The sequence below is a fragment of the Anser anser genome, assembly GCF_964211835.1.
Source record: "Anser anser genome assembly, chromosome: 2".
Classification (NCBI taxonomy): Eukaryota; Metazoa; Chordata; class Aves; order Anseriformes; family Anatidae; genus Anser; species Anser anser.
The window spans coordinates 41,214,426-41,227,385 of NC_139721.1; the positions used below are offsets into that span (position 1 = coordinate 41,214,426).

The 12,960-nt window shown below is 38.6% G+C and overlaps 1 protein-coding gene across 7 annotated transcripts in view; it reads right to left on the bottom strand.

Moving 5' to 3' along the window:
• The window catches only part of RP1 (RP1 axonemal microtubule associated), a 217,428-nt gene that overhangs the window by 38,545 nt on the left and 165,923 nt on the right, over positions 1-12,960 (bottom strand). For 6 of the 7 annotated variants that reach the window (XM_083823902.1, XM_083823904.1, XM_083823903.1 and 3 more), the window contains 2 exons: positions 11,869-12,008; positions 3,311-3,563 (listed from right to left, as the gene is read on the bottom strand). In XM_083823902.1, the coding sequence (XP_083680028.1) occupies positions 3,311-3,563; positions 11,869-12,008 (393 nt within the window). The remainder of the gene's footprint in view (positions 1-3,310; positions 3,564-11,868; positions 12,009-12,960) is intronic. The other variant, XM_083823906.1, reaches the window with a different exon arrangement.

The window sequence follows — 12,960 nt, forward strand, 5'->3', positions numbered from 1 at the left end:
AAAAAAAAAAAAAGCTCTCATAATCCTTGAAATCATCTAAAATAACTTCAAAAATTATTACTTTACAGCTAATCATAAACAGCTCCCACATTCAGGTCTGTGAACATTAAATACAAATAAAATCAATGATATCCATGAAAAAAAAAAAGAACTAAAATGAAAATTTACAATATCAACTCTGACATAATCCAGATTTTTTTAGCCTTGGAATACTGAAATATTAAGCCTATTAAACTATTATTATATAGCTGCCTAGGAACAATGAATGGAAGGACTATCTATTGGATCCTACAGCACCTTAATCTGCTGTTACATATTAACTATATTGTATAATCTCTTTCATTTTCTTTAGTTTAGTCTACAAGAGAACTATGCTAAAAATCATTCTATTTTTCTCAGAAATCTTTTAATTTTGACAGAATGGCAGTAGGTGTCTGATGAAACCCATTTATTTCTATGACAACTTTGTTCATTAGCTTAAATAACTTTTTTCCTTCTTGATATGTAAGCACCAATTACTTTGACAGATCTCAGCTGTGTCCATTTTCAACCTTTAACTTGCCAGTCTGTATAGATCAAGTTTTTTGTTTTTGTTTTATATCCTTTCACAACAAAGTCTTGCCATATCCCCAGTCATCGCACCTTCTTTACATCCATTTAAGTTTGAACAAGTTTCTCTGGACACAGTTGTCAGAACTGTACACAGCATTCCAGGTGAAATATCATTGTTTCTTTGCACAGTGTCATTACTTCTCTGTTTTTACTGATAATGCTTCCATACATTGTAGGGTTACAATTACTTCATTCACAACCAAATCGCATCGCTTTCTCAAAATTATTCTGTGTTCATATATCAAATCCAGGTGTTTCTCCTACTCATATACTGCTGAAGAACTCTTGTAGTAGAAATCATTAAAAGACATACAGATCCAATACAGTATTTTAGACTCTTATCTACTACCTAGTTCCTAATTTCCCAATAAATTCTACGCAAATTAGGAACCTGTACCAGAATTAAGAGCTTAAATATATAGTTGGATTCGGGTTTAATTGTGTTTTAGCTTTGCTGTATTCAGTTCTATTGCTTTCCTCCAATTCTCGGGGTTTATCTTCCAGCCTTTTCATCCTCTTGTCAATAACCCTGGCTTTGTAGCTCCAACAGATTTCATTAACACATTCACTCTCCCTTCTCTAGCTCTTTAGAATTTTTCTTTTACTACTACTCTCCACTTTCTAATTTCCAATTACCTAATAATTTCCCATAAAGCAAATAAAATTCAGTACTGAAATTTAGAAAGAGTAAATGCCATTACATTTCTCTTTCTGGAAAATATTTCTAAAAAGTATCAACTTTGTTTCACAATTTATCATTTGTGAACTCATTTCTTTCATTTCTTATTTACCTCTGGCATCTTAACTACATTTTCTATATTTTAGATGGAAGTACTACTTTTGCTATTTAAAAGTTGTACTTCTCATCTTCATAAAATTTTTTACAACCTTGCTACTGGATCTGCCACCTCACTTCTCTGTTCCTTCAATATTCTGGGCTAAAGACTGTTTTGGTTGCCACTGACTACACGAAACTTGAACTATATTTGCATTTCAGATTTGGTGATTTCCAATAACTTCATTCCCACTAGTAACTTTGATTTTGCTTTCCTTGCCCACATTGTGGGTCCTTAATGAAAACAGGGAGAAGTATTCAATTTGTTTAAAGACTCTACCTACGTCACCTTTAGTCTCCACTTTACTGCTCCTGCATAGTCACTTATCTTTCCATTTTCTTTTTGTAAGTAAATGGTTGAAGAACCTTTGCTATTTGTTTTAATTCCTTTATAAAATCTGACTCAGTCTGACATTTAGTAAGTCCTGTTGTATCCATATACCTTCTGACCTCCGAGGTATAGTGATCTTTGCTGATCAGTCTTACTTCTAAATTCCTTATAGGCTTTCTGATTACCTGTAATATTCTTCTGAAAGGTATTATATACACAGATGAGAACTGACGTTGAATAGTTTCACAACTGAGTTTTAACAACCATAGACTAGAAAATATTAGTGAGTCTACACTCAAATTTTTGATGACTATATGTATGTGATGGTGGATTTTTTTACAAAGCTACATTCCAACACTAGATAAGGATGCAAGATTTCTCACACCTTTTATATAGTCAGTGAAGAGAGACACAATAGACCCTGACCAGCCTTAGGCTTCTGCTCCAAATAACCCTCAGGAGAAGCCTGCTGTGCTCTGTAATAGGGTACTTAAGGAATCTACCTTTTTAGAGACCTGGAATACTTGCAGTGTTGCAGTACAGCTATTTCTTATTTTGAAATTATCACTACTCAAGCTGTTCATCTGATGTTTGTATCCCCATGCTACTCTGTCCTTCTGTTGTCCCAGTAACATTATTTTTGTATTTCCAGAGGTGATATAAAATACCTGATACTGGACAAAGTACAGGTAGCTAAATATATGGGTACTTACTACAGTTGTGTCTGCAACTATGCATAATATAAAACTTTAAGCATAAAATGGAATATCCATGAGTACAGAAATCAATACCGATCAATGTACAAAACTGTTGATTCAGAATGCAAATTAACATCTTCAGATTAGTTAAACTTTACATAGTTTGGTCTACCAGTTCTGAGACAAATTTCATAAATGGACCCAAAGCAACATTTTACACCTCTTTATAAAAGACGTGAAACAGCTAAGAAATCCAGTCCTATGACAAAGTACAAAAAGACTTACCATGTTTTCAATGTCTAAGTTGTTTCTGAATTTTGGTCCTTTGAGCAAACAGTTTGAATGGGATATTGGGTTCAGATCAACTAACTGTTTGCAGGAACTCATGCCACTGATGTAAGTAAAAAAAGAAAACTGCAAATAAAAGCAAATGCTTTTTGCAAATATATGAACATACGGGAAAGTCTCATTTGCTAAAAGAGTTTTTGTATCTCTTCTTGTAATTTCATCACTGTTGCAGGAGCCTTCTGCTCTGCATTGACTGCCATATGGAACAACCTACCTCTTTCTGCTTCAGCTTTTTACAATCCTCAACTAAAAACATACTTTCTCCATTGCCTCCATCACTTAATCTCTTCTTTTTGCTCCAGTCTTTCTTCCCTCAACATTATAATTCTATATGCCATGTCTGGAGAGACACTTTGAGAGGTACAACTAAAATTTAAGCTATATTGTTTCTGTATTTTGGTTTTAGTCTTAAAAATAACCTGAAAAATAATATGAATTACAATTAAAACAAAAACCAGAAGGAATTTTGATGATTTAGGGCCTTACCATGAATCTTTCCTGTCAGCATTCCATTCCTGACTTTTCCAAGAAGTCTCAACATTCTTTCCATCTGTGCATCGCCAACTCCACTGTCTAACCATTGCTGGCAAAGAAATGCATATTGGCCATCAGTCTTGCCTGAGTCATGGATGACAATCCGATCCAGGTACCATCCAGCTCCATAACCCACATTATTGTGCTCAACAAGCACTTGGCTTAACTGCCCAAGGTCTACTGCTCTCATCTCAGAAATACTGACCTGAGAAGGTAAAGGCAAAATAAATACCATGAAACTGAAAAAATATGTTTGGAAAGACGTACTCCTTTTAATACTGAAGTATCTTTTCCTTTCGAACAGAAAAGAAAAATATTCTGCTATTTTGACATTTGTATTTAGAGACCTTATTCAGAAAATATGTGGACCCTTGAATGTATGCATTTTTCCTTGTTCATGATCACTGTATTTCAGTCTCTGTTATGAAAAATATCCCACCAGTTTCACTGGAAAGAAACCTCAGATCATTAATTTACTTGCAGAAGTCTCATGAAAATTCAGCCGCTCCCTCATAACTGAATCAAAGAGAGTGTTTGAAATATCAGGACAGGCCTTGTAAATTGAACTTGGTTTTAAAAAGGCATTTGATTTTTAAACATGTCAAAGTATTTTATATTTTAAGTTATCCCATTTTTCAAATGGGAAATGCAGCATTATTCAACTCTAAACAGAAATACTGACACTGTTGATGACTATGCAAACAAAGGATGATACTGACATTAGAAACTATAAGTAAGGCTGTGCACGCATACAGGCAAGAATTGATGTGTTCTTCGGATGTAAATAGACATCTGTTTAAATATTGCTACAGCTACCAGCAAACAAAAGCTAAATGGCAACTGCACTAGTGCATGTTGGGATGAATAAATTATATGAGTGAGAGAATGAATGTGTTCCGTGCAAGAGAGAATGTGAGTGAGTGGGTAGATACATGGGCATGTGTGTGGGTGACATTAAAAAAACGCAGATGGATAGTAGAAACAGACGTTGTAATTTTTATTTGTTGCCAACCAATTTGCCACCAGACAGGAAAAAGCATGATGACCAGAAAGCAACAAAAGAAGAGATGATTTTTAAAAATTATTATGTCATCTGGCCCATTCTCCTAGCAGTGTGGGAATATTCTCTATAACGTGCTCAGAGAAAGAAAACATCTGAGTTATTATTCCTATCACAGCCTTAGGACTTCCAGAATTCTTACCTTGTTATACACATGACCTCCCCAACAGTTACCATGGGAAGTTACAGACCTCCATGTAATGCATATGCAGCCCAAACTAAGACGTAGCAGTGAGGAACATCTTGTAAATAACTTTTTGGGAGCACTCATTGCTTTTTAATTTTATTCTTTGTAATTCCAAGCTAAATATAATTTTCTTGTCAGTCTACATGACCCTTGACTTAGAGGAAATGGACTGTATCGCTAATATTCATGTTCCTTCACAGCTAACTCTCTCTAAAAAAGGGACCTATCATTAGTCTCATTCTTTGCGATAATAATTAACAGTCATTAGACAACAGTGGTCATAATCACCCATTGTTATCAATGAATTTTCATAATAATACATTAAATTGCCTACTCCTTCAGCCTTAGCAAGAATGTACTTTTGGTTGATGCCACTATATTTTTTTTCCCTGCTCAGTATAAAGGCATTAGGAAATGTATTAAACACACTACTGGAAGTGTTATTAATAAAAGCCAAAAGGATTTTATTTTTGCTTTAGATAAAGTGTTAGCTAGGCAAAATTACAATCCACATTTATTTAACCCACTAAATTGGTAAAAAAGTTATACATGATTACTTGAATGAACAGAAACAGGCTGTCCTTTCTGCCCTAATGTATTTTCTTATATTTTGCTATATTTTTTTGTCTTCCTAGCTTTTCCTTATATTATAGTCCTTTATCAATCAAGAGAAACCAGGCGAGTTCTTCCTTTTTCATATCTCAGGTTTCCTTAACTTTGTCTTCTTTTCCTGTCCACTTCATATTTTCCAGTGATACTGTCCCTCAAGACAGCTTGCCCTTTACATCTCTTTCTTTCACCTTCTATTCGTGATACTGTCACTAAAACCTTGTTCCAACTTTTTCATTAATGTAATTCTTATAAAAAGAATATAAGACTGGTAATAGTATATCAGACCACAGATCCATCTAGTCCTGTCACCAATAGCTGCCAATAATAGATTCCTGGGGAAGAGTTTAGAAAGAGGGAAAATTTATAGAGATAATTCTTTAATATCAGCATTCTCAAGTGTTAGCAATTTGTGGTTCAGGGACTTCCCAAGACAGAGTGTCTTTTCACTTACCGGTTGTCTTCCATGACAATGTGCAATTGCTCTTTGCACCAACAGGCATTTTACCATCTGCAACATCTTGTGGCAGAAAGTAAAATAGATTAATTATGCACTATGTAAAAAGCCACCTCCTTTTGCTTTGAATCTGCCACCTGCAGGTTTCATTTAATGCTATTGAGTTCTCGTATTTCATGAGAAAGTAGAATTACTCATTTTCTATATGCCATTTTATTTTTCTTATCTCCTTATCCTTTCCTCATAACATCCCTTTTCTAGGCCAAACAGTACTTGTTTGTTTAGTCATTCCTTGTATGAAAGATACTTCATATCACTTGACTTTCTTTTTTATACATCTTAAGCAAGTGAATCAGTAAAAGGCACAGCATTTATTATGCACCCTCACAAGAGAACTTACCTGGAGGCATGACAATATATTCTACATTGGAGGGGGTGGGCACGTCATTTTTTCTGGTAATTCCTGAACAAATGGAATCTTTGGGTCAGGCTCAAAGGGTTACATCAGACCGGCAGCCAGTCACTAGTGGGGTTCCCCACAGCTCCATTTTGGGGCTAGTTCTCTTCAAGATTTTTATAAATGAGCTGGATACAGGACTAGAATGCATATTAAGTTCATAGAAGATACTAAATTAGGAGGAATAGTTGATTCCCTTAGGGTGGAGAGGCCTTGCAGAGAGATCTTGGCAAATTAGAGGGCTGGACACTTACCAACTGCGTTAAATATAACAAGAGCAAGTGCTGGATTTCCGCACCTGGTATAGGGCAATCCTGGATATATGTAAGGACTAGGAGATGGAATGGCTGATACCCCAGAGGGCTGTGTCACCATTCAGAGGGACCTCAACAGGCTGCAGGGTTGGGCTGAGAGGAACCTCATGAAGTTCAACAAGGGCAAGTTCAGGATCTTGCACTTAGGGACGAATAACCCCAAGTACCAGTACAAGCTGGGGGTTGACCTGCTGGAGAGTAGCTCTGCAGAGAGGGACCTGGGAGCCCTGGTGGACAGCAGGCTGACCATGAGTCAGCAATGTGCCCTCGTGGCCAAGAAGGCCAACGGTATCCTGGGGTGCATTCAGAAGAGTGTTGCCACCAGGTCAAGGGAGGTGATCCTCCTCCTCTGCTCAGCCCTGGTGAGGCCACACCTGGAGTATTGTGTCCAGTTCTGGGCTCCCCGGTACAAGAGGGACATGGAACTACTGGAGCAAGTTCAGAGGAGGGCTACAAAGATGATCAGAGGACTGGAGCACCTGTCATATGAGGACAGGCTGAGAGAACCAGGCCTGTTTAGCCTGGAAAAGAGAAGGCTGAGGCGAGACCTCATCAATGTGTATAAATATCTGTGGGGAGCCTGTCAAGAGGATGGAGACAGTCTCTTTTCAGTTGTGTCCAGCAAGAGGACGAGAGGCAATGGGCACAAACTGAAGCACAGGAGGTTCCAGCTGAATATGAGAGGGCATTTCTTTACTGTGAGGGTGACAGAGCACTGGAACGGGTTGCCCAGAGAGGTCATGGAGTCTCCTTCTCTGGAGATATTCAAAACTCATGTGGATACCATCCTGCTCAGCAGAGGAGTTATACTAAATGATCTTCAGAGGTTCCTTCCAGCCTTGGCCATTCTGTGATTCTGTGATTCTGAGATGAGAGGCTGAAGAACAGCCCTGTTAAAAGGGATCTGATGGTTTTGATCAATGGCAAGTTGAACATGAGTCAACAGTGTGCTCTGGCAGCCCAAAGGGCCAACTATACCCTGGGATGCATCAAGCGTAGCACTGCTAGCTGGTCAAGGGGAGTGATTGTCCCACTCCGCTCTGCGCTGATGTGGCCTCACCTCAAATAATGTGTGCAGTTTTGGGCACCACCAGATAAGAAGGACAAAACCATTTAGAGAGTGTCCAAAGGAGGATTATGAAGATGGTGAAGGGTCTAGAGGGCAAGACATATGAGGAGTGGGTGAGGTAACTTGGTTTGTTCAGCCTAGAGAAGAGGAGACTGAGAGGAGATCTCATCTCACAAGGGGTGAGGAGGGACAGGTGCTGATCTCTGGTCTCTGGTGACAGTGACAGGACCTGAGCGAACAGCATGGAGCTGCAATAGGGGAGGATCAGGTTGGATGTTAGGAAAAGGTTCTTCACTAAGAGGGTGGTCGAGCACTGGAATAGGTTCTCCAGGGAAGTGGTCACAGCACCGAGCCTGATGGAGATCAAACAGTGTTTGTACAATATTCTCAGACATATGGTTTGATTTTTGTTGTGTTCTGGTGTGGAGACAGGAGCTGGACTAAATGATCCTCATGGATCCCTTCCAACTGGGGATATTTCTATGATTCTATGATTCTATGATTTGTTTTGTTCTGTTTTAGTTTGGTTTCACCTCAACTGAACACGAAGCATTACAGAGTTATCACAATGTCACAATCACTTTTCCTATACCTTAATAACACTGTTTGGACTGTTGCTGCAGGATTCTGCAAACAATGAAATCTAGAGAAAAAAAAAAAAAAAAAGATTGCAAGAGATTGCAAGAAACTATAAGAAAAAGCAGAAGAGGAAAGACAAATACAGCTTAATACTTTTGATAGAAAAACTATGGACAAATCACTAAATATCTCCCCTTTCATAATAAAATGTCCAGCATACAGCTAAACAAAAACATCACAAGGGGTGGACGATTGGCTGACATGTAGGGCTCAAACAGTTGTGGTAAATGGGTTCACATCAGGCTGGGAGCTGGTCATCAAGGCTCCATTTTAGGACCGGTTCTCTTCAATGTTTTTATAAATGATTTGGATGTAGGACTAGAAGGTGTTTTGAGCAAATTTGCTGATGATACTTAATTGGGAGAAGTTGTTGTCTCTGTTGAGGGTGGAAAGGCCTTGCAGAGAGATCTGGACAGGTTGGAGAGCTGGGCAATCACCAACCGCATGAAGTTTAACAAGAACAAGTGCTGGGACAGAGCAACCTTGGCTGTACGTACAGACTGGGCGATGAGACACTGGACAGCAGCCCCGCAGAGAGGGATCTGGGGTTTGTGGTTGACGGCAAGCTGAATATGAGCCAGCAGTGTGCCCTGGTAGCCAGGAGGGCCAACCATATCCTGGGGTGCATCAAGCACGTCATTGGTAGTCAGTTGAGGGAAGTGATTGTCCTGCTCTATTATGCGCTGGTGCAGCCTCACCTTGAGCACTATGTGCTGTTCTGGGCACCACAGTACAAAAAGGATGTTAAACTACTGGAAAGTGTCCAGAGAAGGCTACATGGTGAAGGGCCTAGAGGGGAAGACGTAAGAGGAGTGGCTGAAGTCGCTTGTCCTGTTCAGCCCGGAGAAGAGCAGGCTGAGGGAAGACCTCATCATGGTCTACAGCTTCCTCGCAAGGGGGAGTGGAGGGCCAGGCGCCAATCTATTCTCCTAAGTGAACAGTGATAGGACCCATGGGAATGGTGTCAAGCCACAACAGGGGAGGTTTAGGCTAGACATCAGGAAGAGGTTCTTCACTGAGAGGGCTGTCGCACACTGGAACAGGCTCTCCAGGGACGTAGTCACGCCACCAAGCCTGTTGGAGTTTAAGAAGCATTTGGACTATGCTCTTAGTCATATGGTCTGAATTTTTGGGTAGACTGTGTGGAGCCAGGAGTTGGAAACGATGATCCTTATGGGTCCCTTCCAACTTGGGATATTCTAAGATTCTATGAATTTCAGTAGATAATAGGACACTAATTTTTTTTAGGAATCTAGCACTATATTATTTCTAAGAAAAGGGTAAATTAAGCGTATTTGCTTAATGACATGACATATGTCATTTTCCTCAGTAGTAAATTAAAGGAGGGGTAAGCTTCATTGAAATATATACCTTTACCTCTTTTCATTCTTCTCTGAGGTATTGGTTATCTTCATATTACAATAGGCAATGAGGGTCATTAGGAATGTGAAATGACACATTCAAAAAGTCAGGTAAACTAGTATGTAAGTGTCCTGCATCAAAGTGCACAGTCCTCTATATCACACAGTCCATTCACAGCAACAGTTTTCTGAATATAATACCTAGAGCTGAGCTAAGAGATCTATTACAAAGAAGAAAAAATAGAAGCAGAGGAGGTGTCAACAAAATTTTAAAGAGGTTGCAAATATATTACTTAAGTAAAAAAAAAAAAAAAGATATTAAAAAAGCACCTCTGAGGAGAAGGACTTGGGGGTGTTGGTTGATGAGAATCAGAATCATAGAAGCTCAACATGTGTCGTCAGTGTGTGCTTGCATCCCAGAAAGCCAATCATTTCCTGGGCTGCATCAAAAGAAGGATGGCCAGCAGGGCAAGAGAGGTGATTGTGCCCCTCTACTCTGCTCTTGTGAGACCCCACCTGTAGTGCTGTGTTCAGCTCTGGGACCCCCAGCACAAGAAGGACGTGGGGCTGTTGGAGCAGGTCCAGAGGGCAGCAAGGATAATCTGTGGGCTGGATCACCTCTCCTATGAAGACAGGCTGCGAGAGCTGGGGATGATCAGCCTGGAGAAGAGAAGGCTCTGGGGAGACCTTGTAGCAGCCTGCCAGTACCTAAAGGAGGCCTACAAGAAAGCAGAAGAGGGACTCTTTGTCACGGAGTGTAGTGATAGGAGAAAGAGAATGATTTTAAACTAAAAAACGTTTAAATTAGATATTTAGGAAGAAATATTTTACTCAGAGGGTAGTGAGCCACTGGCACGGGTTGCCGAGAGAAGCTGTGGATGCCCCATCCCTGGAGGTGTTCAAGGCCAGGCTGGATGGGGGTTTGAGCAACCTGGTCTTGTTAGAGATGTCCCTGCCCATGGCAGGGAGGTTGGAACTAGGAGGAAGGAATTTTAAGGTCCCTTCCAACCCAAACCATTTTATGATTCTATGACATGCAGTGTTAACTAGGATGATAAAGATGTGTTCTTCTACTCAAGAAACAATGAACAACCCAGAGACATAACAAGTGAGCATAGAACAGAGTTCTATAAAACCAAGAAAGGCAAAGATGGGGTGACAGGGAAAAAATCATTCACACTGTCTTCCAGCAAAAGAATGGAAATCAGATGGAACTGGTATATGGAAGGTTTATGCGGGCTGTAGTTAAAGTGTGGTCTGTACTACCACAGGCCATCGTGGATGCTCATCACATGTTTAAAAGGAAATTATGTGAATTTATGAAACAAATTACCAATGGCTATAAAACAAAAGGATGTTGTGGCTGGTTCAAGAAGATATTTAACTGACAATAATTACAGGCTGGGAGAACAGCCTGGTGAGTATATACTATGTTTCTCTTGTTTGTATAGGTCTTAGGTGGAAGCCAGCAACTGGCTGCCAGCAGAAACATGAGCCTGGACTGGAGATTCGTGCTGAATCAATATGGCAAACCTACCATGGTTTTATTCTTGAGAAAATATTTTGACATTGTAATGCAAATAAAGAAAAAAAATGTCTAAGGTCAAACCTAATGAAGCAGTGGAACAGACTGCCTAGGAAAACTATGGTATCTCAATCACAAGAAATCTTAAGAAAAGGTATGAAACAAGTATAGGGGATCCTGTTTCATTGCACAGGGATCAATTGAAAGGTCTTTTTAAAATCCTATCTAGTGATATCCAGACTGATTCCAGGGCATGTGTGAACACGTTGTGTAGATATAGTCATTGATATTGTAACTGGCAAAGGTTGACCAGAAATTCTCTCCTAGTACTTATCTTGAGCAGTTACAGTACGTTTGCAAGCAGTTTTACCTGTTTATGATTCTACTTATAAATAGGTTAATTAGCATATAATAGCACATTTGAAAACTCTTTTTAACCTGTATCAGAACATATTTTTTACGAAGCAGATTTTAAAGAAGCAGTCACAGGAAGAAGTCACATCATATCACTCTGATATTCGTATGTAAGTAAACTTCACAGACAACTGAAAATTAAGCCACAGAATTTTATATATCATTGGGTTTAATTTCAGTTTCTAAGAACAGTTACTAATGGTTTGTGGCTTTTCAATTTATTGCAACTTGAACTTTACTTAAACTACTATTCAAATTCAAGTAAAATGTCCATTCTTAGTAAGCAACACATCTTTTCCACAGGTTACTACAGTGTAAAATCAGTGCTTGTATTTTATAATTGAAAAGAAATACGGTTTTGGAAGAAAGCAATAAATGAAACACATTAAACAGGTAAGGAACGTAACTCAGTACTAACCTGTCCTCTTTCAAAATGTGAGTGGTTTAGCCTTCTTTTGCAGGAATCTCCCTGCTCTCCAAATATTGTGATAAATACGTCTGCATCAGTCCCTGATGCAGGCAATGTTCCCGTATGAACACTGACTGAGTAATGAACTTCTGTCATGAGAAATCAGTGACACATTACCAAATCAATGACACAAGATGTTACCAAATCAGCAAACTTAGCAATGCAATTACCAATCATTATAAATCAATATATTCTAGGTGAAAGATTGATTTCAAGACCAAGGAAAGAAGTTTTCATAATTGACATTAATGTTTTGTCTGAGTTTCATATAGCTTGCTAATTACCTCACTACAACACAGTACAGCATTAAAGATGAAATGTCCTTTATGAATCAATGCAACAATCCATGTTTACTGTTACAAATGCGGAAAACACTGCCTTAGTTGTGGAGTCTTATCCAGTGGTCACTGAAATCAGCTAAAAGGATCTCACTGATTATGTCAGGCTTTTTAATGAGCTTTAAATTCTTGTAGGAATTAAAAATTAAGTTAGGATATACCAATGTAATAATGTTGTACCAAAGCATAAACACAGATACAACACAGATGAAATCCACTCTTTTTTTCTGGATCAGCTGCATTCTGTTTTTGCCTGGCAATTTGATAATTATGGCCAGCATCAATTAATTTGTTCAGGAAAAATGGCTCAGCTATTTATTAGGTTATGTATTATTATTATTATTACTATTATTATTGTTATTATTCACCACAAAGAACAGCTTGCCATGACTTTTTGCTGATGAGTTACGTAGTAAATATTGCTTGAGACAGCAGGACACATGATCTTTTCTACATGGGTTCGGTGAACTATGTGAAGAATTAAATATTATAACAGACTACTAAGGTCTAGTTAGATAGCAAATGTAAAAAGTTTTAAATATTTTAACTGAGAGGACTTCTGTTCATTGAGTATAGTGAATGATCTTTCTTTGCTAAATATTTTCTACAACGTAGTCAGAACAAAAGAAGATGTTATATTTTAAATACAGTGATTAAATGAAACAGTGACTTACTGCAGCAGAAATGGGGTTTGAATAAAACC